This window comes from Lupinus angustifolius, chromosome LG15, assembly GCF_001865875.1.
Source record: "Lupinus angustifolius cultivar Tanjil chromosome LG15, LupAngTanjil_v1.0, whole genome shotgun sequence".
Classification (NCBI taxonomy): Eukaryota; Viridiplantae; Streptophyta; class Magnoliopsida; order Fabales; family Fabaceae; genus Lupinus; species Lupinus angustifolius.
In genome coordinates this window covers 16,847,201-16,868,951 of record NC_032023.1, presented here as the reverse complement: position 1 = coordinate 16,868,951, position 21,751 = coordinate 16,847,201, and the positions used below count along the sequence as shown (strand labels likewise).

At 33.3% G+C, this 21,751-nt stretch overlaps 3 protein-coding genes across 5 annotated transcripts; 1 reads left to right on the top strand and 2 right to left on the bottom strand.

The window, feature by feature from the left end:
• Positions 4,240 to 5,323, bottom strand: LOC109327882. Its single transcript, XM_019561057.1, has one exon. It carries the CDS (start codon positions 5,022 to 5,024, stop codon positions 4,257 to 4,259), a length of 768 nt encoding a protein of 255 aa, XP_019416602.1. The 5' UTR covers positions 5,025 to 5,323; the 3' UTR covers positions 4,240 to 4,256.
• On the bottom strand, positions 6,613 to 10,948 carry LOC109328440 (lipoyl synthase 2, mitochondrial). Its single transcript, XM_019561905.1, has 4 exons — positions 10,446 to 10,948; positions 9,043 to 9,254; positions 7,510 to 7,889; positions 6,613 to 6,933 (listed from the first exon to the last, which is right to left on the bottom strand). The coding sequence occupies exons 1-4, from the start codon at positions 10,898 to 10,900 to the stop codon at positions 6,811 to 6,813; spliced, it is 1,170 nt and encodes a 389-aa protein (XP_019417450.1). The 5' UTR covers positions 10,901 to 10,948; the 3' UTR covers positions 6,613 to 6,810.
• Positions 12,995 to 18,210, top strand: LOC109327533 (secretory carrier-associated membrane protein 1-like). Of its 3 annotated transcripts, none has more exons than XM_019560710.1 (13): positions 12,995 to 13,122; positions 13,227 to 13,309; positions 14,658 to 14,762; positions 14,858 to 14,920; positions 15,316 to 15,349; positions 15,430 to 15,552; positions 16,415 to 16,477; positions 16,557 to 16,650; positions 16,912 to 16,957; positions 17,055 to 17,122; positions 17,474 to 17,522; positions 17,694 to 17,759; positions 17,842 to 18,210. In XM_019560710.1, exons 2-13 carry the CDS (start codon positions 13,253 to 13,255, stop codon positions 17,914 to 17,916), a joined length of 843 nt encoding a protein of 280 aa, XP_019416255.1. In that variant the 5' UTR covers positions 12,995 to 13,122; positions 13,227 to 13,252; the 3' UTR covers positions 17,917 to 18,210. The 3 variants fall into 3 exon arrangements, with proteins under 3 accessions (XP_019416255.1, XP_019416254.1, XP_019416253.1); XM_019560709.1 differs by having other exon boundaries at positions 12,995 to 13,153; XM_019560708.1 differs by having other exon boundaries at positions 12,995 to 13,309.

The window sequence follows — 21,751 nt, the reverse complement described above, 5'->3', positions numbered from 1 at the left end:
AATCAAATAAAAAGGAAACACACCAAAGAAGAGGAATTCCGCTTTTAACAAATTGGCGCCGTTGTCGGGGACGATTTGTTGACAGAGGAAACTCTTCCTCCCAAATAAACCTTTCAAAAGTCCTATAATACAAGTTAAATATAATGCAAATACAACATAATTTCACACTCATCAATCACCACATGTATGCATTGTAAGACAACAAATAATATTATCTCATCGTCACCTTTTGTGAGATTGGTTTTACAAGCGAAACTTAGCTTAAATACATTAAAGTCGTCTATAGAAGTTTGGTGTTTCATATGTCAATTGAGTTTCAGGTTCTGTCACCATTTCAACTCGCGAAGCCTATATCATAAGGCAACACCAATATGGGTTATGGGTTGATGTTTCCGTGGGAGATATCCAACCTAGTACAATCTCAAGATACTGAAGATAACTCTTTGATTTTTTTAATTCGGGAGTTGTCAAATGATTACTCAAAAGTGTGTTTTCAAAGTAAAGTTCTTATTTATACAATAGTCTATGCACAAAATTTGGATAATCTTTATGTTCTTATCTAACCTTTTCAAAAATCAAGTAGTCGGGCTATAACATCCAAATTCCCAACAAAACATAAAGTAAACTAAGTTAATTATTTTGTTTAACTTACATGGATCGAACATGTAGAAGTAGATAATAAAACATTATATTTATAAACTTGTAGTTAATTTTGGCACATTCCCATTTGAGCTACAAGGTGGCTGGCTTCATTACATAGACAATGTCAACATTTTTATAGTAATGGCCTTCAACATACCAGCAATGGACCATTATGATATATATATATAATATCTTAATAAAGGGTTGCAAAGTTTAAAGTCACGCATTCAATGGTTTAAATATTTAACTTCAAATGTTAATTTCAATCCATAGATACAATAATAATAGGTCCATAGGGAAGGAATATTATGAAGTTGACAGAGAGAATGAAATGGAGCTTTGGCATTAGTATTAGTGCTTCTAAAACACATGCTTGGAGATCATTATGTTACGTATAAGTCTGCTGGGATCATTCATACTCTTTCTGCTCATAATCCTTACATCAACATATGGTGACCATAGTACTTTTCAAGCATGTGTTGTAGATGTATCAACACCCATGTAAAAGCTCCTTGTCATTCTCTCTGTTAGCTTCATTACGGTTTTCATTCCCATTGGGTCGATTATCACTTATGGGTTTAATTAGCACTTTTAAGTAATATATTTGAGTGAATTAGTTAATAGCTTTAAATTCTACAACCCTCTCACCAAAATTTTAAATTATATATATATAGAGAGGGGGGATTTCATAGATATATCACAATATCAGGTTGTGAGTATGTTAGTCAATGTTATATAAGAAAGATATTGTCATTGTTTATCTAATGAAGTAATCCACCATACAACTCCATAGTTAAGACAAAAATTAACTATGTTACAAATATTAAGCATTGTTATATGATCTGCTTCTACATGTTTAACTCATGCAACTTCAACAAAATAATTGTTTTTGTTTAATTTTACTTTTCTTGCAATAGCCTCATAACTTGATGTTCAAATGGCTAAATAAGAAGATTATCAACGATGTGCATGGAGCCATGGACCATTGTTAATTTAATTGAAAATTAGTTGATGGAGTAACCATTAGGAAACTCTTGAACTAAACAACTAGTTGGTTATCTTTGGCATAATAAAATTGTAGTGTGTTGAAGATTATCCAAGGAAACATCAACCATAATACATTTAATTTTTTTCTTGTCGAATCAATCATTTCATGGTTGAGGATGAGAAAATATTTGTTTTATCATGAAATGTGCTACAAACCTTAATCATAATGGTCAACTGAAGCAAGAATGTTCTTTCTTTCATTGATTACTTTTTTGGCGAAATTAGTAGTAAAAATAGATGATAGAGAGTGTTAAGAGATATTAATTAACTGTTTATTATTAGAATATAGAGAAACAAAGAGCAGAAAGATATAGCTTTAAAGAAAACCAAAGACAAAAACAAAAGTAGAAACTTATCCAAAGGCAGCAAAATGAAATACCTGAAAGTAAAGTACCAAGGATGCATCCACATTATAAACTTCATTCCATACCTACATCATAACAAAACTTCAAATTTAAACACAACCAATAACTTTTTTCAACAGAAAATGCAAACAAAAACTTCCAACTATGAAATATAAAAAATATTATTCATAAACTATCAAATTTTCACACCCCCAATGTCAACATCAACATGAATCTAATTAGAGATAAGAACTACTATAAGTAAAATTTAAGCAAAATAATTTTGCATATTCAAGCCCTGAAAAGCAAACAAAGATGAAAACTCTTGATGCAAAAACGGAACAATTTTCTACATCACAACCTTGACATCATCAATATTAATTTAAATATAAAACAGAACCACTTAAATTAAAAAAACTGAACCTTCAAACCCGGAAAAGCAAAGTGATCAGTTACAATCAATATGATCTCCCTTGTAGAGAAAATTGGCAAGTTTCTATACCAACTCTTCAGGGTCTATTCTTTCATGTTCAATCATCTGTGTTTGGTTGAAAATTGAAAGGTGTTGCAGTATAAATATAGATAAAGAGATAGAGTTGCATTCACTGCTAAAATAAATGTCGGAGAGTTGCATTCATTGCTAAAATAAATGCAGGAAAGTTGCATTCACTACTATAAGACATATTTTAAAATGAAGGAAGATTTGATGTCCATATTGGTGGTATCTTTATTTGTGTCTCAAACCAATCAAAATGTATCCTTTCATTAAGAGAAAAATTTATAATAATATTTAACTAATATTTTATATTATTTAGTGTAATTATATTCGACAGAGACATGATTTTTTTGGACAAAGAATCCATGTTATTTTAAAATGTATTTATGTGTCTTTTCAATTATTATTTTTTTGTAAATTACTACTATTTATTATTTTTTGTAAATTACTACTATTTATTATTTTTATTCATTTCTTCTTATTAATAAATTTTAGTATCTCTTCTATTTTATTGGTGTGGTTGAAAATTGTAGTAACAACTAAACATTTATCTCATTAGGTTATGTGGCCTATATGGATCAAATAGTGTCGATGCTAATTAAATATGAATGTCAATGTGAATTAAATATATATAGTTAATGCATCATCAACCATGATTTGTATTATATTTTCTGAAGAGTTGATGCTAATTAAATATAAATGTCAAATGATATACTGATAGTATATAAAACTCTTATATTATTAGTACATATATTTTCTCACATATTAATTGTTTTCATCTTTCCTATTAAAAATTATTCTCATTTCTCATATTAATTATTCTCACTTGATCACTTTTTATAAATACATACACATGTAAACAAACTTTACTACTTGAACTTTAATTGCTTGCTACATTATTATTAACATTCACAAACTTTATATACATGTACATTATACTTCACCAACACTTTGTAGGCCCTTTAAATTTAAGGTGACAAGCCACATAAGTTTGAGCTCCTTAACCCCTACAAAAACTTGTAGCTTTAATTGAGCTAAGCTAAAAAGTAGTTCAATATTAAACTCGACTAGAGTTAATCCTTAACGAGATAAATTAAACTAAGTTCAACTCAACTTGACTTATTTGCACCCTGAATTCTGATATATAGTATTATTGTGGTTGTATGCTATCTTTTGTTAATTCAACAAATATATCACATTAATACACACATAAATACAAAATATAGATATAGGCTAAAAAATATAAAAAAATATGATACATAAGAAATAAACTTTTGATAAAAATAAAATGTAGTATATTTATTGTTAGTATAAAAATTTATATATAATCAATATATTATTTCCAATTTGTTTATATTACTTTAAAGAGTTAATTATATTAAAAATGAATAGTTGTTAGTACAATAAATAAATGCAAATATGTTTTCTCTAAAAATAAAATACAATGATTCAAAAAACACACTAAGCAGTGTTATATAATAGGTGAATAATGATTGATGATAAGGTAAATCAAAATTAAACCTCAAAAATCAAAGAACAGAAAATCATATACATTGATATTTACAGAAGCAATTTGTGATAAATACAAGGAGAACAATCAATCAAACACAACTTGAATGTTGTAAGAAACACTTCCAAAAAGTGCAACAAAGCAAATAAAGATATCCATGTGAAATGAAAATCACTTCAATAAATCAAAACCTTGAAAATAAACCAGCTTCCAAATTCTACAGAAAAATAAAGCACTCCAATGAAACATGTGAGTGCTCAAATGATTCCTCCTTCGGAACGACGTCGTTTTCCTCCCCAACCCTTTCATTCTCCACAAACTTAGCCGGCGGCAACCGCTGTCCACCCCGTCCCGGCGGCTTCATCTGGCTTTGGTTAACGCCGCCACTTACCTTCCCTGATGACGAAGGCGACCTTGGACGGCGGCGGGAATCCTCGCCGGGATCACGCCGTAGCTGACCAGACTCCCTCCGACAAACAGCCGGCGAACTCACCGGAACCCTCTTCGCCGGCATCCTCGCTGGAGATTTTTGCCTTCGTTCTCTCTCACCGGTTCTATTGTCATCGACGGCATAAGAACGCTTCTTCCGTTTCTGTATTACGGTGGTTCTTCTTTTACTTGTGGCTTCGTCTTCTCTATTTTCCGTGACGGTGGAGACGGTAGTGGCTGTGGTGGTGGAGAAGCTCTCGCTGATGTTGCATTCATTATTCATTATGGGCACCTCTCCTTTCTCGGTTTTGAGCATTTGGGTGTTTGTTTTTGCCATCAAAATTGGAACTTGGTGTGGTTTGGAAATGGGTGTTTCTGAAAGAACCTCTTTCACAGTTTCTTCTTCAAGATGTTGTGGTAATAGTGCTAGTGTGGTTTTGTTGTGTACTTCATGAGTTGTATTGGGTTTTGGTGCATATGACCTGAACTGTGGTTGCTTGTTCTTGAGATCATTTATGCCTTTTTCAGTGTTAGGGGTGCTGAACCAGCAACCCATTTGGACCAAATGGAAAATGAGTGAGTGATCTAAGGTTTAAAGAGTGATCTTAGAAAGTGGTAATGGAAGAAGATAATAGTGGAAATTGCATGACTTGGGTTTGAAGATTTTGATGAGAATGAAAAAATGTAACTGGTTTGGGAAATTCAGAAATTGTGTTGTGAGGGAAGAATGGGGAATGTGATGACTGAATAGAAAGAACTAGTGTAGTGAATTTGCTGTAACTGATGTAAGCAGAGTGAGCATGAGAGAAACAAGAACATGTTGGACCTATTTAAATAGATTTGATCTTGCAATGAAGGATTAGTCACTACTCAACACACAGGCATTGCCTTCATTTAAACATGCATAACCCAAACATAATAATTAGCTAACTAAACATGTAATTCTTTTCCTTTTTAATATTATGATTCAGTTTTTTTTATAGACAGGGTATTTTTTAGAGTAAAAATCATCTTCCATACAGTATAGATACTTTTATATTTAAAGATAAAAATGATATTATATTACATCTAAATAATAAAAATTTCATATCATATAATTTTTTCCTTCTATTTTTTATGTGTTTTCCTCTCTAACACTATAGAGTTCTGATACAAATTTTAAAGGATGGGGAAACATTAAGTTTAACTTTTGAAATATTATGAATCTACTACATGGTGTGTTAGCAATTTAAAAATCCAAAAAAAAAAATGGTGGATGATAAATAATGTATTGATTTTATATAAATTTTTATACTAATAATATATATGTATTACGCTCGTTAAAAAAATGACGAGCTCATAATTTTTCTCCCGTTGCAAACATTATGAAATTTTATGCTAGTAAATGAAAAGGGTGAATTCAAAAGTCCATCCTGAAAAGCGAGTTCTAAAATGTTATGCAAGAAATGGGAAAAAGATTATTCAAAAGCGGAACATGTTGGACAAGGCTGTCGTCAATGTCTTGTTAAAGAACAGAGCAATCTAAAGGCAGAGAAAGAAAGATATATGCCTTTTGAATTACCAATTATGAAAGGTAGTAGCAACTTGATTTTTAAACCACAAAAATGAATAAATAGAGAAAGCTATAAAGGCAGGACATGGATCCTGTTTGCGCATCAAATACTGGAAACAAATTCCTTTCACTCTCCTAATTTTAAATTTGATTTTGGAAACAAAACTACGAAAGATCTATGTAATAAATTAGGTGGTTGTCTCATTTGATTAGAAGTATAAGAATAATGCTTTGTACAGCGTAAACATCACAATTATCAGAACTCATCAAAAAACAAGGACCCATGGGTCTTCATTGCCATTATTCATGCTATGGTTTCAGGACGATGTGATAGCATAATTATACTTGTTCTTTGTAGCACACTGCTAACAACTCACATGTAGTCCCAATTCCCAAAAAAGCACAAATTGAGTACACTTGTAAAAATGAACTGTTCAACCATATTAAAATCAACAGCTTCAGATCATTTATCAAATAAGATCTATATAATTTTTATAACTACAGTAATTAGTATAAATTTGCACATACTACAGGGGCAGACTGAGAAGATATTAAACCAACCATTGAAATGAAGAGAAAAAATTGCATTTGACAAATAAATCTGAACCAATCTGCTTATTGTTGTTTAAGCAGGGAAGGGGGAAAGAAAAAATTACACAGATTAAGCCAGTTAATAGCATTTTAATGATATATTACATGTGGCATGAAATCAACAGCATGAAGTCTGCACTCCTTCTTACATATAATGCACATAAAAATGTGTAGAGATGATTAACAAACAATAAATTGATCAAGCGGAAGTCAGATTTAGGGGAGATGCAGCTCGATCTGATTCAATCATGGACTTAATATAGAATTCACCTGCCTTGTATGATGACCTTACCATGGGGCCAGATGCCACATATCGAAATCCCTACACATATAAAAATATAATTAATCTATCATTCATACCACATGATGAAGTTGTAATTAATACTATATGCAACTTCAGATATATAAGAGCTTTTCCACTAATATACATGATGCTGCATGCAGCATTTCAAAGGAGAGAAATGTGCCATGATCACGCTCGCATGGTCAGTTATCAGATACAGAATGCCAGATGCAGTGCTAGGATTAGATCCCTAATAGTGGGTCCATCACCAGGGTGTACTAACTGGTAAGTAGGGGGGCCAAAAGGCTAAATTTATCAAGGATTGGCATGATACAGCATATTCTACAGAAAAGATTAAATTTCCTGCCACAATTTTTGCAAACAAAACCATTGCTGGCAGGAAGCCTAAATGCCTTAAGCTGCATGCTTTGAATCAAATACATGCACTGGCCTATGAGAACACAGCAAATAACCACCAAAAGGTTTTTAGTAAATGTAAAGAACTGAGATTACTTATTTACTCTTTTTCTAACAACTGTAACATTCCTTTGTTTATAGAAAAGTAGATTATGATACAATTATTAAGAAGCACTAGAACAAATGCTAGAGACATACCATTTCCATGCCAAGAGTCCGATAATTCTCAAAGGCTTCAGGTGTGATGTATTCAGATACTGGCATATGACGCTTCGAAGGTCTCATATACTGACCAAATGTCATCACGTCAACACCAGCAGCTTTCACCTTCTCCATCGTCTTTACAACTTGGTCCGGTGTTTCGCCACAACCTAACATTATTGAAGTCTTGGTGAGGGTCCCAGCAGGAGCATAATCCTTGGCCATCATTAGAACATCCAAAGACTGTTTAAAATTAGCACGGTGATCTCGCACAGCACTCTGAAGCTCTTCAACAGTCTCAATATTATGTGCAAAGACATTCAATCCTGATTTGGCAACCTTCTCTACACAATCAGCATCTCCTCGAAAATCAGGAACTGTTACAACAAAAATAATACAGCCATCACCGAGAAATTTTGAACTGTATCTGAAAAGGTTTACAATTAAGCATAGTCCCCTTGAATTCTTGATAATAATCCATCTGAACTGCTGTAGTTAGTATCACACGATACATGTTATTAATGTCGCGGAGCAATGCAGTTTTGAAGGCCAACGATGCAAATAGGACATTGTCTTGTTTTTTTTCCAGACTCCCTGATTCATGACCCCTTCGAGTCTGAAGTTGACGGCCACACTCCAAAGTGGGACGGTTCATGCAAAACCAAATTTCTGAAAAACCCTACAAGATGGCTTTTTTCATTTTTTAAAACACACCTCGGATAGGCTTGTTTTACACTCTTCCTTGTGGCCCAGACCTAATTTTTAACCCACTTCCTTGTTACTTCTAATAAAACGTAAAACTAAAATGTCAAAACACATCCCCTTGGTGCCCATGCCGTTTCTTTTGTGCTTTTCCTTATTTCTTCTTCCTTTGTTTAGAGCCTCATGCCTTGGAACTTCTATGGTTGTGTTATTTTTCTATTATGACTTATGACTTGAAATTGTGTTATTTCATATGATATTTTGCTGCTGAGTCTTATGGCTTATGTTATGAATTATTTTACTATATTTAATTATTGATCATGAATCTTACGATTCACAATACGATTTTATTCATGATTCAAAAAATAGGCCTTCCGATTCATAATTTGAAAACCATGACCACAACAAGCATTATATCAATGCTGAAGGCTATTTTATGGAAGTATGCATACACCTGTCAACCCCTCAAATTTACTTTCTATGCCCTATCAACAACTGGATGGATGTTCTTTTTAAAAATTCAAATTAAAAGTCATGACTAAAAGTCTAAAACAGTAATCTTGATAGTAAAACAACTACAAACCCATAAAAGCCTATTCCCAAACATCATTTATCAACCTAAGCTACATGGTGAATTTGCAGGTAGATAGTCCTTCCATTTATATACACTATCTACCTTCAAATCATATAGATACTCGTATTTCTTCAATTTGGAAAGGACTAGATGTCCAACCAGTGGGAAAGGGCTTATTTATGTTTGTGATTCGATAGAACACAATGTTCACATGAGAGACCGCATTAATCTATTTTTATAAACAATGTACATACCTAGGGCTTCTATCAGCATACTAGGCTTCAGTATCTTCAGCTTCTGCACTGTTTCGGTGAAATGACCACTCCCTTGATCAGGTAAATCATCACGGTCAACACTTGTTATAACCACATATTCCAAACCCCACGATACAATTGCTTCAGCCACATTGGTGGGCTCATCAGGGTCAGGTGGTGGAGGAGTCCTTGATGTTTTAACATTGCAAAATCTAAAAAATCAACATAAAGTAAGTAAATGGAAGAGTTCTGGTTGTATGAAACAACTCCAGTTTCTTGGCATGTGTACAAAAGGTTTCAGGTGTAGTTATGCTGACTTCCCCTGAAGCTAGCGCTTACTACACCAGTACACCCGATACCCTATTGTTTGGGAAATTATACCTACCATCCGTACTCTATTATTCACATTTCACAAAGGAAGATATTGTACAGTCATATGTAAATTAGGGGAGGTAGGGGTAATTTCCGAAAGAAAAAAAAAAGGCATTGGCCTATCAGGTGTGTACAAACAAACAATACATAAAGTAAAAGATGCAATTTCCTGAACAAGAACATTATAGGGTGTAACAAGTGCTAAACTCAAGTGAGGTCATTGCAACTACCCTGTTATATATTGGCCTAATACAGAATAACCTGAAACAGTTCAGGTCCATATTCAAACAAAATCATATTTTTTCCTTTATTTGATACATATTTTACCACAAGAATTTGATCATAATTATACCCCAGCAACTAGATAAAGCTGGTTAACTCAGCTCGTCATTGTATACTTTTTTTCATGGATTACTTTGTCACCCCTACATCTAAATGAACATAATTATAAAAAGCCTGTAAACAACCTCAAGTGTTAAAATAAGTTTAAATAATTTCTCCAATCCCTAGGACGCATACAACATAACTACATAACCATCTACATTCCATACTCCATTTTTTTTTCTTTTTCCAGTAGCACTGCTACACAATTTAAGACCCATTCATTGAAGCTTAAAATAGTGATTTTGTTGCCTAGCTATTATGTAAATCAGAAGCTCTTTTGCATTTGGCTCCAACTATGAATAATACTCTTAATGTAAGTCAGGAACTTTTTGGATAAGCTAAGAAAATATAGCTTCTCTTAAAAACACTTTCCAAAAAATTTAAGCTTATGCTTTTAGTAAAAGCCCAAACAAACATGTAAGTGTCAGAACAGTTACCACTGAGTATTTATTTAGCAAATTAACACACCAATGGCCATTCTACGTTATGTTATACACTACAGTTCCTAATTGTGAGTCAACAACATCATTTCCTCTAAGACACTCTTATAAGAGCAATTAATCCACACCAAAACCAACATTTCTAAATGCACCAATTACTTCATATCAATTATGCAAATAAAAAAATAAAAATCTCTTGCAAATAACCTGCAACCTCGAGTACAAGTATCTCCGAGAATCATGATTGTGGCGGTAGCGGTGCCGGTTTTTCCGCCGGACCAGCACTCAGCCAAATTAGGGCACTTAGCTTCCTCACAAACCGTATTGAGTTTGAATCCCATCTTCTGTTTGTGAAGCGACTTCTTGATTTGCACGTAGTTCTCCCCTCCGGGAACCGATAACTTCATCCATTTCGGTTTCGGCAGCGGATTCTTCTTCGTGCCAACTTCCACCGAGTACGCGTTCTCCGATTTCAAGGAAGTGAAATCGGAGAGGATTGGGGATTCCTCCGCGAGGCGAGCTCGGAGCGCCGCAAGAGTCTGCGGCTGCGGCGCGACGGTGGCGGTGGTGGTGGCTGGTGTTGTGGAAGATGAGGAGAATGGTTTGGCGGTGGGTTTGAGGTTCCGAACGACGGTTCGAATCCGCGAATACATCATCGCCATATCTCTGTTTCTGTGTTCAGAAAATGAGATCGTGTTTGCAGGTTCAAAGTGGTGATGAAATGATTCCACACCAACCAATTTCAATGTGGGCCTGATAATTGGGCCTGTATGTTTAGTTACTATTGACAGATGTTTTATACGGATGGGGATCAACTGTCCCTTTGAGTGTTCCATTTGGTATCCTCATCGAATCAGAAAATTTTATTTGATTAAAAGTAAAATTTATAATAACATAAATTAATATTTGTACGCTATTTTATGAGATTTTATTAACTTAGTACATGGGGATAGGATTTTCTTGGGACAGATAATCCTTATCTATTTTATACACCCATTTTTTAAATTTTGTGCGCCATTTTCTTCTTTTTTTTAATCCATAATAATATATACTAATCTATAAAACCAAGATATGGTATAACTATCAAATGTTAATTTCTTCTTCTCTATTTTGGCTTTTTATAATTTCTTATTTCAACTTTTTTAATTTAAATTTACAAGGGTTTTAACTGTCATCCTATTTTTAACTATCAAAATAATTACTCAATCGGAAAATTCACATTAGAGAAATAATTTGACTACTTTATTACATTTTTTCTGCAATTTTTTAGTTTATTATCAATATGGTGCACTTTTATATAAATTGTATTTCATAAGCATGACTTCTAAACAAAGTCATCATTAACATATATGTGTTTGGAGACTAATTTTACTTTTTTAAAACTCTGGTCACAATCCACGATTTTATTTTTTTATATTTATTTTTTAAAGTCATATTTTATAAGCATGACTTTTATTGTAAATTAGGAACAATTTTACTATATGATCTAGTGGTTATTGTTTTATATGGTAAGATAATAGTATATGGTTCAACGCTCACTCATTAAACTTTATATAAAATAATAACCAGTAGACCAGTAAGTAAATTTGTTAGTAATTTACAATAAAAATTATGCTTATGTGATATGACTTTAAAAAATAAAATAAAAATTAAAACCATGAATTGTGATCATGAGTTCTAAAAAGTATAATCAGCCCCCAAACTTGTATGTCAATGATAAGTTTGTCAAGTTATACATATGAAAAATATTTTATGTAAAAGTGTACTAAATTGGTAATAAATCAAAAAATTATACCAAAGATTTAATAAGATAACCAAACTACTCATTTGATGTGAATTTTCCTCCTCAGCCTCTCTCTCATTCCACAACTTTCATGGTTAAGGTTGCAATTATCTTATATTAAAGAGGGAGTAGTATACCAACGGACGTTGGTTCAAGTGGTACATGTTTGATTCCCCTTAAGCAAGAATCCGGGTTCGAGTCTTATGGATGGAAAAAATGTCCGTTGGGAGAGTTAGCTCCACTTACCTATGGATGTGCCCGGCTCGGACAGGATTGCCTCCAGTGCGATGATACATGTGGGAAACCAAAAAAAAAGTGGGAGTAGTATTTGAAAGATTATTTGAGAATAAAATGGAGTATACATAAAACCCTAGTTTATTTAATAAGAAAAAAATTATAAATGTGTGCTAACAAAAGGAGTATACATCTAAATTTAATAAGAGAAACAATATATGTATTGAGAATGTATGAATTTTATACAATATGATTACATATCAACTATTTTTATATAATTATTATTGACTATTCAAAGAAGTAAATCCGATGAATGATTAATAATACAATAAATATGTATAAATATTTATATTGACAATGCATAGATATTAAACTTATTTAATAATATATGTCCTACAAATTTAACATAATTTGACTATATTAATTGTATGCATTAAAAACTATACTAAGTAATAATGTATAAATATTGGGTAAAAAAGAGAAATAATAAATATTATTAAAAAATTCTATATGTTCAATTTCTAAATCATTAAAAAGATGTGAGAATGCATGAACGATCTTTAAAAAATAGCAATATTTTTGGAAAAGAGAAGACAAGATCATTTATATTCAAAGGTGATTTATTTCACCTCAAATTCAGAGTTCAGGCATGAAGTACGGTCGTTATAAGATGCATGAATTTTTGTTCTCCTGTTTGTCTTTTCTTTCCCGTTTTGTTTCATTCTAACGCGCGAACTAAATTTTTTTCCTTTATCGTTTCGTTTCTTATTTTTTCTCTCCACTTTCCGTTACAAACAAACAACATAGCCGTTCATTCGAAAGTCCCCTTCTTTCTACCGCAAACACCAAAGTAACGCAACAATAACAGTTATCTTCATTCCTTCCCTCCTTTTTCTACGTATTTCTCAATTCTCTTCAATTTCCCTCTTTTACTTTTATTTTTATTTTTTCTCCTAATAATTTCGCTTTAGATCTCTGTTTTCTGTCCCAAAATCCTATGAGTAACTACGACTCCAATCCCTTCGCTGCCGAAGATGATGTTAATCCCTTCGCTGTAAGTTTCTCATTCAAACAATCATCTACATTCACCTTATTTCGATGTCGATTTCATTGCATTTGAGGTGTTTAACGTTGAAACTGATTTCTTTCACGTGTGTTTATTTGCATGGTAACTTGAGATCGTTGTTGAATTGAAATTGGAAATGTAGCAAAATACGTGATGGTATGGTTTTAAATAAGGATTATTGCAGTTTTGAGAGTCTCCAATTACGGCCGCGTTAGCTACATTATCCTACAATTTAAAACCATGTTCATTCAATGTACAAGGCTGGGTTGGTGTATCAGATCATAGAACTGGAAATCTTGAAATGATGAGTTTGTTGAGATTGCGAATGAACCTCATTGTGATTCTAGGATTCATTCTTTCTCAGTTACTACCGATAAGTGTTTTAACTTGCACATCCGCAATTGTGGTCGCAATAATGTGGTTTATGGAGTCTCTACAATGACATAGTGATTGCAATTGTGGCAGCATCAACTGTATTATCTCGCAATTTTCTGCAATTGCGATAAACTCAACCTTAATCGCAACTGCAATTTAAAACAGTGTGACCAATGTAAAGATATTTATCAATTTAGACATTGAATTCATTTATTCAAGCATCACATGATATGATTAATGGTGTTAAAGGAGTTTTGGCATGACCAACTTCGAGTGGCAAAGAGCTTGGTCTTGTAAACATTATGAGTAGGAAAAAATAAGTGTCAAAAAATTTTGTTCCCTTAAGTGATTCACATGTTTTGAATTCATTTAAATCTTGGTATCTTATTTTTCATTAGTTTTAGATCTTATAAAACATTGTGCATTTTCATTAATAATTCTAGGATAGTGGAGCTAAAGGGAAAGCTTCTGGGCAATCTAATTTTAGTGGAGGTGCAATTTAGGCTACTATAAGCTCTCCCATTCACCTAATTGGTACCATTATGGTGGAGGTGCATTACTTTTGGGAGAGGAAATTGATGTAGATTGATGCCTTCTATAGCTAGTAGGTGGCATTGCTTGCTTGGGATTTCAGATCATGTTCTTGTATAATTTATCAAAAGCAAACTAAACAAACACAAGTACTATGTTTGTGTTCGTTTTTCTAAGGAAGAAGTAAATTTAACTCAGTAGTTTTTGTCTGACATCTATGAGCTCATGTATGCCTAATGAAATCTTCAAGTAAAAATGATTTGGACTCTTGATTCTAACAGGCTCTTCTCCTTTACTATTTTGATTTATGATGCTTGTTTTATCTTTTCTTTCTGTAGATATGATTGACTGTTTTTTTTTTACCTTTGGACACGGTTTTTATCTTTTGTTGCCTGTTTCCCTAAAAATCTGTGAATTTCCACATTTGCAGAACCCTGGAAGTGTCCCCCCTGCAAAGTCAAAGCTCTCACCCCTTCCTCCTGAGCCTTATGGTCGTGGGTCAGCAACCGTTGACATTTCTCTTGATACCGCCAAGGTAGACGGGATCATGAAATTGTTGAAGTACATGTAGAAGCTTTGTTGTCTCAGTGTTATTGAACAAATATTAAATTATGCTGGTTTTAACTTTAGGATATCGAAGCAAAGGAGAAGGCTCTTCAAGCTAGAGAGGCTGAATTGAAAAGAAGGGAACAGGTTATTATTTTTTATCTCTTATTTGATTGCTTTTACAATCAAATAAAACACGACTTGCTTTTACAACTTAGTAACATGGTTTGTTCTATTCAGTATTTTATGCTGTTATTACATATAGGTGCTAATAATTAATAATGACTCTATCATTTCTAGGTTATGTTTCTGTGTACATGGTCACTTCACATGTCCTTAATCTTTTTTAACAAATAGGTATTAGTACATGACTACATTGGTAATACTTTTGTTAAGATTTTTGTAAGTACCTCGATAAGCAGTTAGTTGATACTTTCAATGCCAAATATGTTCACTTTGACTATGCTCTGAGTTAACCTGGATATTGCATATATAATATGTTGTGTTAGTCAGGCAGTTCATGATTTCTTGATGTTTTGTAGGAGCTCAAACGAAAGGAAGATGCTATAGCACGAGGTATTACAAGTTTACTTATAATTTTAGACGCCAACAGAAACAACACCTTCAGTTTGTGGTTTACATCTTATTTTTTGCAGCTGGAATAGTTATAGAGGAAAAAAACTGGCCACCTTTTTTACCTCTCATTCATCATGACATCGCAAATGAAATACCATTACATCTTCAAAGGGTCCAGTATGTTGCATTTACAACATGGTTGGGTATGTTGAAGGCCTGAATTTTTTGTAATATAACTTGTGTTTTAGCCAGAAGTAGCTACTTGTTTTCTGATAATTAGTATTAAATGTAGATCTTTTTTGCTTCCTTTAATCTGTACTTTATAGTCCAGCTAGAGATTTTTATCAAAGATTTCAGTAATTCACAAGTTAGACACAAAGGCATTTAGTTTTTAGATGCTTCTCATATTCTTCTGACATTCATATATGCTCAAAACCATAACTGAATCTAGAAATTACTTATATTAAAAACACTCAAGCCTTTTGCTTCTTATGTCCTGTTAGATTTGTAAACTATCCTTTAATTGTTATATTGCAAATACATGCATTTACCCCAAACGATATTTAAAAACCTTTCTTTTTTATTACTTTCTTCCATATTTCATTAAAACTGTGTCCTAACTGTTTATGCTGAAAGGAGTTTCATCGTGCTCTTGATATTTTGTTCTTTAACTACATCCTTGTATGTGTGAGTGTGGGTCTGTGACAGTGACTTTGTGTGTACCTTATTGTCATTTATTGTTTTCTCTGGTTTATGTTGTAATCGTTTTATTAAAATTTGCTTCATGAGTTTCATAATAAATTTAAAGATTTTTGAAATCCAAGTGTAAGGTCATAACTTTTAATAGAAGTAGATTTTTGCTATGTATTGTTTTCTTTTCTTTCCTTTTTTTTTGGGTTTTTGGCTGATTATCTTCTATTCATTCTCTCTAAAAAAAAAACACTGAAAGTTGCCCTCCCTCTTTTTGTAGAAATTTATTTTACAGATATCTTTTTATCAGCATTTATCTTGCTTTAATTCAGGTTGGTGTACGAAGTTTATTTACAACTTCTTAACAATATGCAGGTTTGGTAATATGTCTTTTATGGAATATTGTGGCAGTTACTGTAGCTTGGATCAAAGGAGATGGTTTGTTTCTGGACTTGATATTAGTCCATTAATCACAATAGGCAACACTTTATTTACTCGAACTTTTTTCACCTTGTAGGTGTGACAAATTGGTTTCTTGCTATCATATACTTTATTTCTGGCGTCCCAGCATCCTATGTGATGTGGTATCGTCCTCTTTATCGTGCTTCGAGGTAGTTTTCAATCTGGTTGAATACAAATTTTCTATTTTGGCATGTATGTTCAAGAGGTTTTCAACCTATTTCTTAGTCCTTAGCCTTTGACCAAATTGCATTAAAAAACATTGAGATATAAAGGCTTTTATAGGAAGAGATGTTTATATTGTGAACAGGAACCATTTTGTTATCAGGATCCTTAATTTTCTTTTTTCTGCATTTATGAGTCCATATTTATTATGTTTCTACTTTATAATTGTGTGCCATCTCCTGTTACAGGACGGATAGTGCTCTGAAGTTCGGCATGTTTTTCTTGTCTTATGGGGTAAGTTTTATATATTTTCTCACCATAGTCACTCATTCTGCAGCATGTATAGATTTTGTTAAGTGCTCATATCCTTTTTCCCATATTCTCCAACCAGGTGCACATTGCATTTTGCGTTTTTGCTGCAGTTGCTCCTCCAATTGTCTTCAAAGGAAAATCTCTTACGTTAGTTCCCTTATAATCTCGTGTTCCTTTTATTTTGTCTGCTACATTCTTCTTTAACTGCTCTTTCACTGGCTTGATCTTCTGGAGCTGCTAATCGATTTCTCGACCGGATCTTGAACCTAAACTATTAACTGAAGGGACCATCTTTTGGATGCAATTTACCCCACCTAACTTTGTGTCCATTGCTCTTAATGATTATGTCATATTAATCATTTTTTTGTTCATTGGTCGGTTGGGTTGAAGGCATGGTTGTCAACATTTTTATCTTTTTTCATTGTGATTACAGTTTTACCCTTGTTAGTACCAAAAAAAAACTAATGGTTTTGTTGTATGATGTTATGCTGTGGACAGAGGGATTCTGCCTGCACTTGAGGTGTTGATCGACAATACATTAGTTGGGGTATGTTCCAATTGTGTTATTATCTTTTGGCTTCTAAGTTACCTCTAGCTTCTGATAAGGAGTGTCATATAGTTGGATTGTGCAACGGGAAAAGGTGTAATTTTTAATGTGATGACTGATGATTATATTTACAAGTTTAATTATGATACTAATACTTGTGCTGAATTGCAGATATTCTACTTCATTGGGTTTGGATTTTTCTGCATTGAATCACTGCTGAGCCTATGGGTTATTCAGGTTATTTTACAATCAAACATGACCTATGTATTTCTTGACTCTACTTCAGCTTTCTTATCTGATAGTTGATATATATTTGCAGGAAGTATACATGTATTTCCGCGGTAGCGGGAAGGCCGCGGCAATGAAGCGTGAAGCCATGATGGCAGCTCTATGACATGGAGATGAAAAATATGTTACTTGCAATGTCTTCCCAGATGGTTACACCTAAAATATGGATCTCCTCAGATACTATTTCCTTACAAATTGTGTGGCTTGCATAATACTAGGATGTTTTTTTCCCTTTGTCTTGGCCTAGGATTAAGTCAAACTAGATGATTAAGACAGAAATGTTAGTTGTGCATACGTAGACTAACATTGTTTCAGAATTGAGATGCTCCCTTGACATATGACTTGGATCATAAAATATTGTTAAAATTTATATTAACAAATATGGTTACTAAAATCAGATAAAAATTTGATTCATAAAAATCTTATCCTTTTTTTTGTATTATACTAAAATCCTTTTTTGTATAAGCAAAAAAAGGGAACCATGTAACTACCGTAATATCAGCTATGCCAAATTTCTCAAATCATGTGCATGGCGATTTGATTCCTCAAGCTCTTGTAGTGTGAAATCACCTAACAAAGCCCCAACAACATCAGACGCTTCATTTTATAAACCTTACCAGGTCATGCTTGTAAGGTTATACCTTTAAAAGTTACAGGTTGCATATGTAAGGTTCTTGACAACAGGATCCAAAGGAAAGTAAGTCTCAAAAATTAAGGAAATCTTATCCTTAGATAATGACAGCAACTTTGTATTGTGTAAACACATAAGACCTCATCTTACCTTTTCTTCACCGGAAGGATATATATTTAATGTTGTTACCTTAGCTCGCAACAATTCTGAATGATAATAAATAATCGTTATTGGCTGACTTACGACTAAGTCGTTCTCTTTAAGACGTTTCGTGGCACTGCTAAAATTGTGCAAGCAGATTATCAATCACGTCGTCCTCAACATAAAATAGCTCAGTTCTCTATTATACGATTTCTTACTGCACTTTAAGAATCGCTCTCGAATATACCCACAATATGGCTACCAGTTCCAATTCTCGAATTCTCACAGTATGGCTATTCGTGCCAATTCTTTTTCCACAATACTGACTACTAGTGTCAGCTCTCGAAATTCCCACTTTGACTGCATGTGCCAATTCTCAAGTGTCACAGAAAGAATGAGGGAGAAGGTTGTCAGAAATGTGTCGGCAAAATATAAGGGGGAGAAAGAGAAGTTGAGAGGTAAAGCCTTCAAATTGGTGCAAAATATAATGAGGGAAAAAATCTCTAGATATAGTCTGAGGTCTCCAACGACTCTCTAACACCTCTTTCCTTGTTATTATATGTGTGTGTTGACTTAGTCAACACACGGTCAAACCCAAAAGGCCTAAAAAATTAAATAAATCAAGAAATAAATAAATATTTTATTAAGAATGTTGGGACACAACTTATGGCCTATATATAAAGCCTTTCTACTTCCCCCTCCAAGCAAAGTGGGACTAGTAAGTTTTTTCATTTCACTTCAAAACATCATTCTTTCAACAAATTCCAACAATCTCTCACTTGAAATTAAAAAGCGATTTCGGGAATTTTTGTGGTCTCAAGATTGTGCGTGCATAAACAAAGGTGTCATACGACTTGAACCTTTGTATAGTGAATAAGATCAAGATTTTAGTAGAGTGACTCGTAGTCTTGAACTCTATCTCCAGCATCAAACGACATACAACATTTTCAAAGGTATATTATGTAAAGTCTATGCATTAAAGGCCACACATGTCTATCTCAGTATAGTGAAGGCTCTAGAAATTTATGCCCCAAAATTTCATACGAAGCGGCCCTCACTTCCACATTCACATAGGTGAGTCTATCAAGAGTACTCTTATAGCCTAGGTACTCCACTCTAATTAGAGTATAGATCTCATTAAGAGTTTAATTCATCCTTACATATGCTGCATGAATCATGCTACTCATAATTTTATAGCATGTTCATTCTCATATCACTTCACGACTTGTTATTACTCATTCAACCTATTTCTTGGGATCTCTTGTCAGTCAGGTCAGGTTACCATCATGAGTGATCTTCGTTTTAAGGACAATAGTCTCATACTATAAGAAGTATTATGGACTTTCTCTCTAGCTAGTCTTTTCGTCAAGGGATCTACTAAGTTATTCTCAGTGCGTACATGATCCACTCTAATAGCTCATGCAGAGAGTAACTCTCTAATAGTGTTGTGCTTACGACGAATTTGTCATTTCTTACCGTTATAAAAGCGGTTCTCAATTTTTGCACTAGTCGCGATACTATCACAATCGATCAATACAGCTGGAATTGGTTTTTCCCATAGGGGAATCTCTGCAAGCAAGCTTCTCAACCAACTTGTTTATTCATTAGTTGTTGCTAGTGCTATCATCTCAACTTCCATAGTGGATTGAGCCAAAATAGTCTTTTTCTTTGACTTCCAAGAAACAGCTCCACCAACTATGCTAAATATATAGTCACTGATTGCTTTGGAATCATCTGAAAGAATGTTCCAATCAGGATCGTTGAATCCTTCTAGGACAGCTACAAACCTTTGGTAATATAATCCAAGGTTCATTGTTTTCTTAAGGTATCTCATTACCCTTTCTATAGCATGTCAATGCTCCATACTAGGTCTACTAGTAAACCTGCATAATAATTCCACAACATAGGCAATATCTGGTCTAGTGCAATCAGTGGCATACCAAAGGCTGCCAATGATACTAGTATACTCAGCTTGCCTTACACCTTCACCAATGTTCTTAAAAAGTTTTACGCTTGGATCATATGTGTGCTAGCAGGTTTACAGTCAAAATACTTATATTTCTTTAAGACACTTTCCACATAATGAGATTGATCTAAAGAAATTCTTTCTTTTGACATAATAATTTTTATACTAAGGATTACACTTACCTCTCTAAGGTCTTTCATATCAAAGTTGTTACACAATAATGATTTCACATTATTCACAACATGGATGTTAGAATCAAATATGAGTAGGTCATTTACATAGAGACATATGATAGTGCAAATGCCATTTTTTGATTTGTAATAAATGCATTTGTCACTTTCATTCACCTTAAACTCATTCGAGACCATTAAGTCATTAAACTTTTCATGCCACTTCTTAGGTGCTTGCTTAAGACCATACAATGACTTATCTAACTTGCAAATCTTATTTTATTGCCCATGTATTAGAAAACCTTCAGGTTGTTCCATATAGATTTCTTCTTCCAAATCACAATTTAAAAAAAGCAGTCTTAACATCCATTTGATGTACTAATAAATTATGTTTCACAACGATCGATATTAGTACTCTAATGGATGTTATTCTCGTAACAAGTAAAAATGTGTCGAAGAAATCTACATTCTCCCTTTGCTTGAAAATCTTAGCTACAAGGCGAGCCTTGTATTTATCCACTTTGCCATCAGGTTTCAGTTTCTTTTTCAATATCCACTTACAACCAATAGATTTGCAACCATGAGGCAAGTCAGCTAAATGTCAGGTATTGTTAGACTCTAGAGAATCCATTTCATCATTTATGGCATCTTGCCACAAATCAGCATCCAAAGAAGTCAAAACTTCTTGGAGAGTTGATGGATCATCTTCCAATGTATAGACCATATAACCAGGTCAATACTCTCTAACAATCCTTGTTCTCTTACTTCTTCTAGGTTTTATTTCTACCCTATCGTTATTGTCATTATTGCTAATCACATGTATCTTACTAGTTTTGTGCCCCTGTTATTCCTCAATTTAAAAGGGAATTTCATTTCATTGAAGTCTACATCATTAGACTCAATGATCACTTTCGTGTTAAGCTCATAAAACCTGTACATTTTGTTGTTTACAACATACTTGATAAATACACATTCATAGGCTCTACTTACGAGTTTAAATCTCTTGGGGTCTGATATCCGGACATAAGTCATA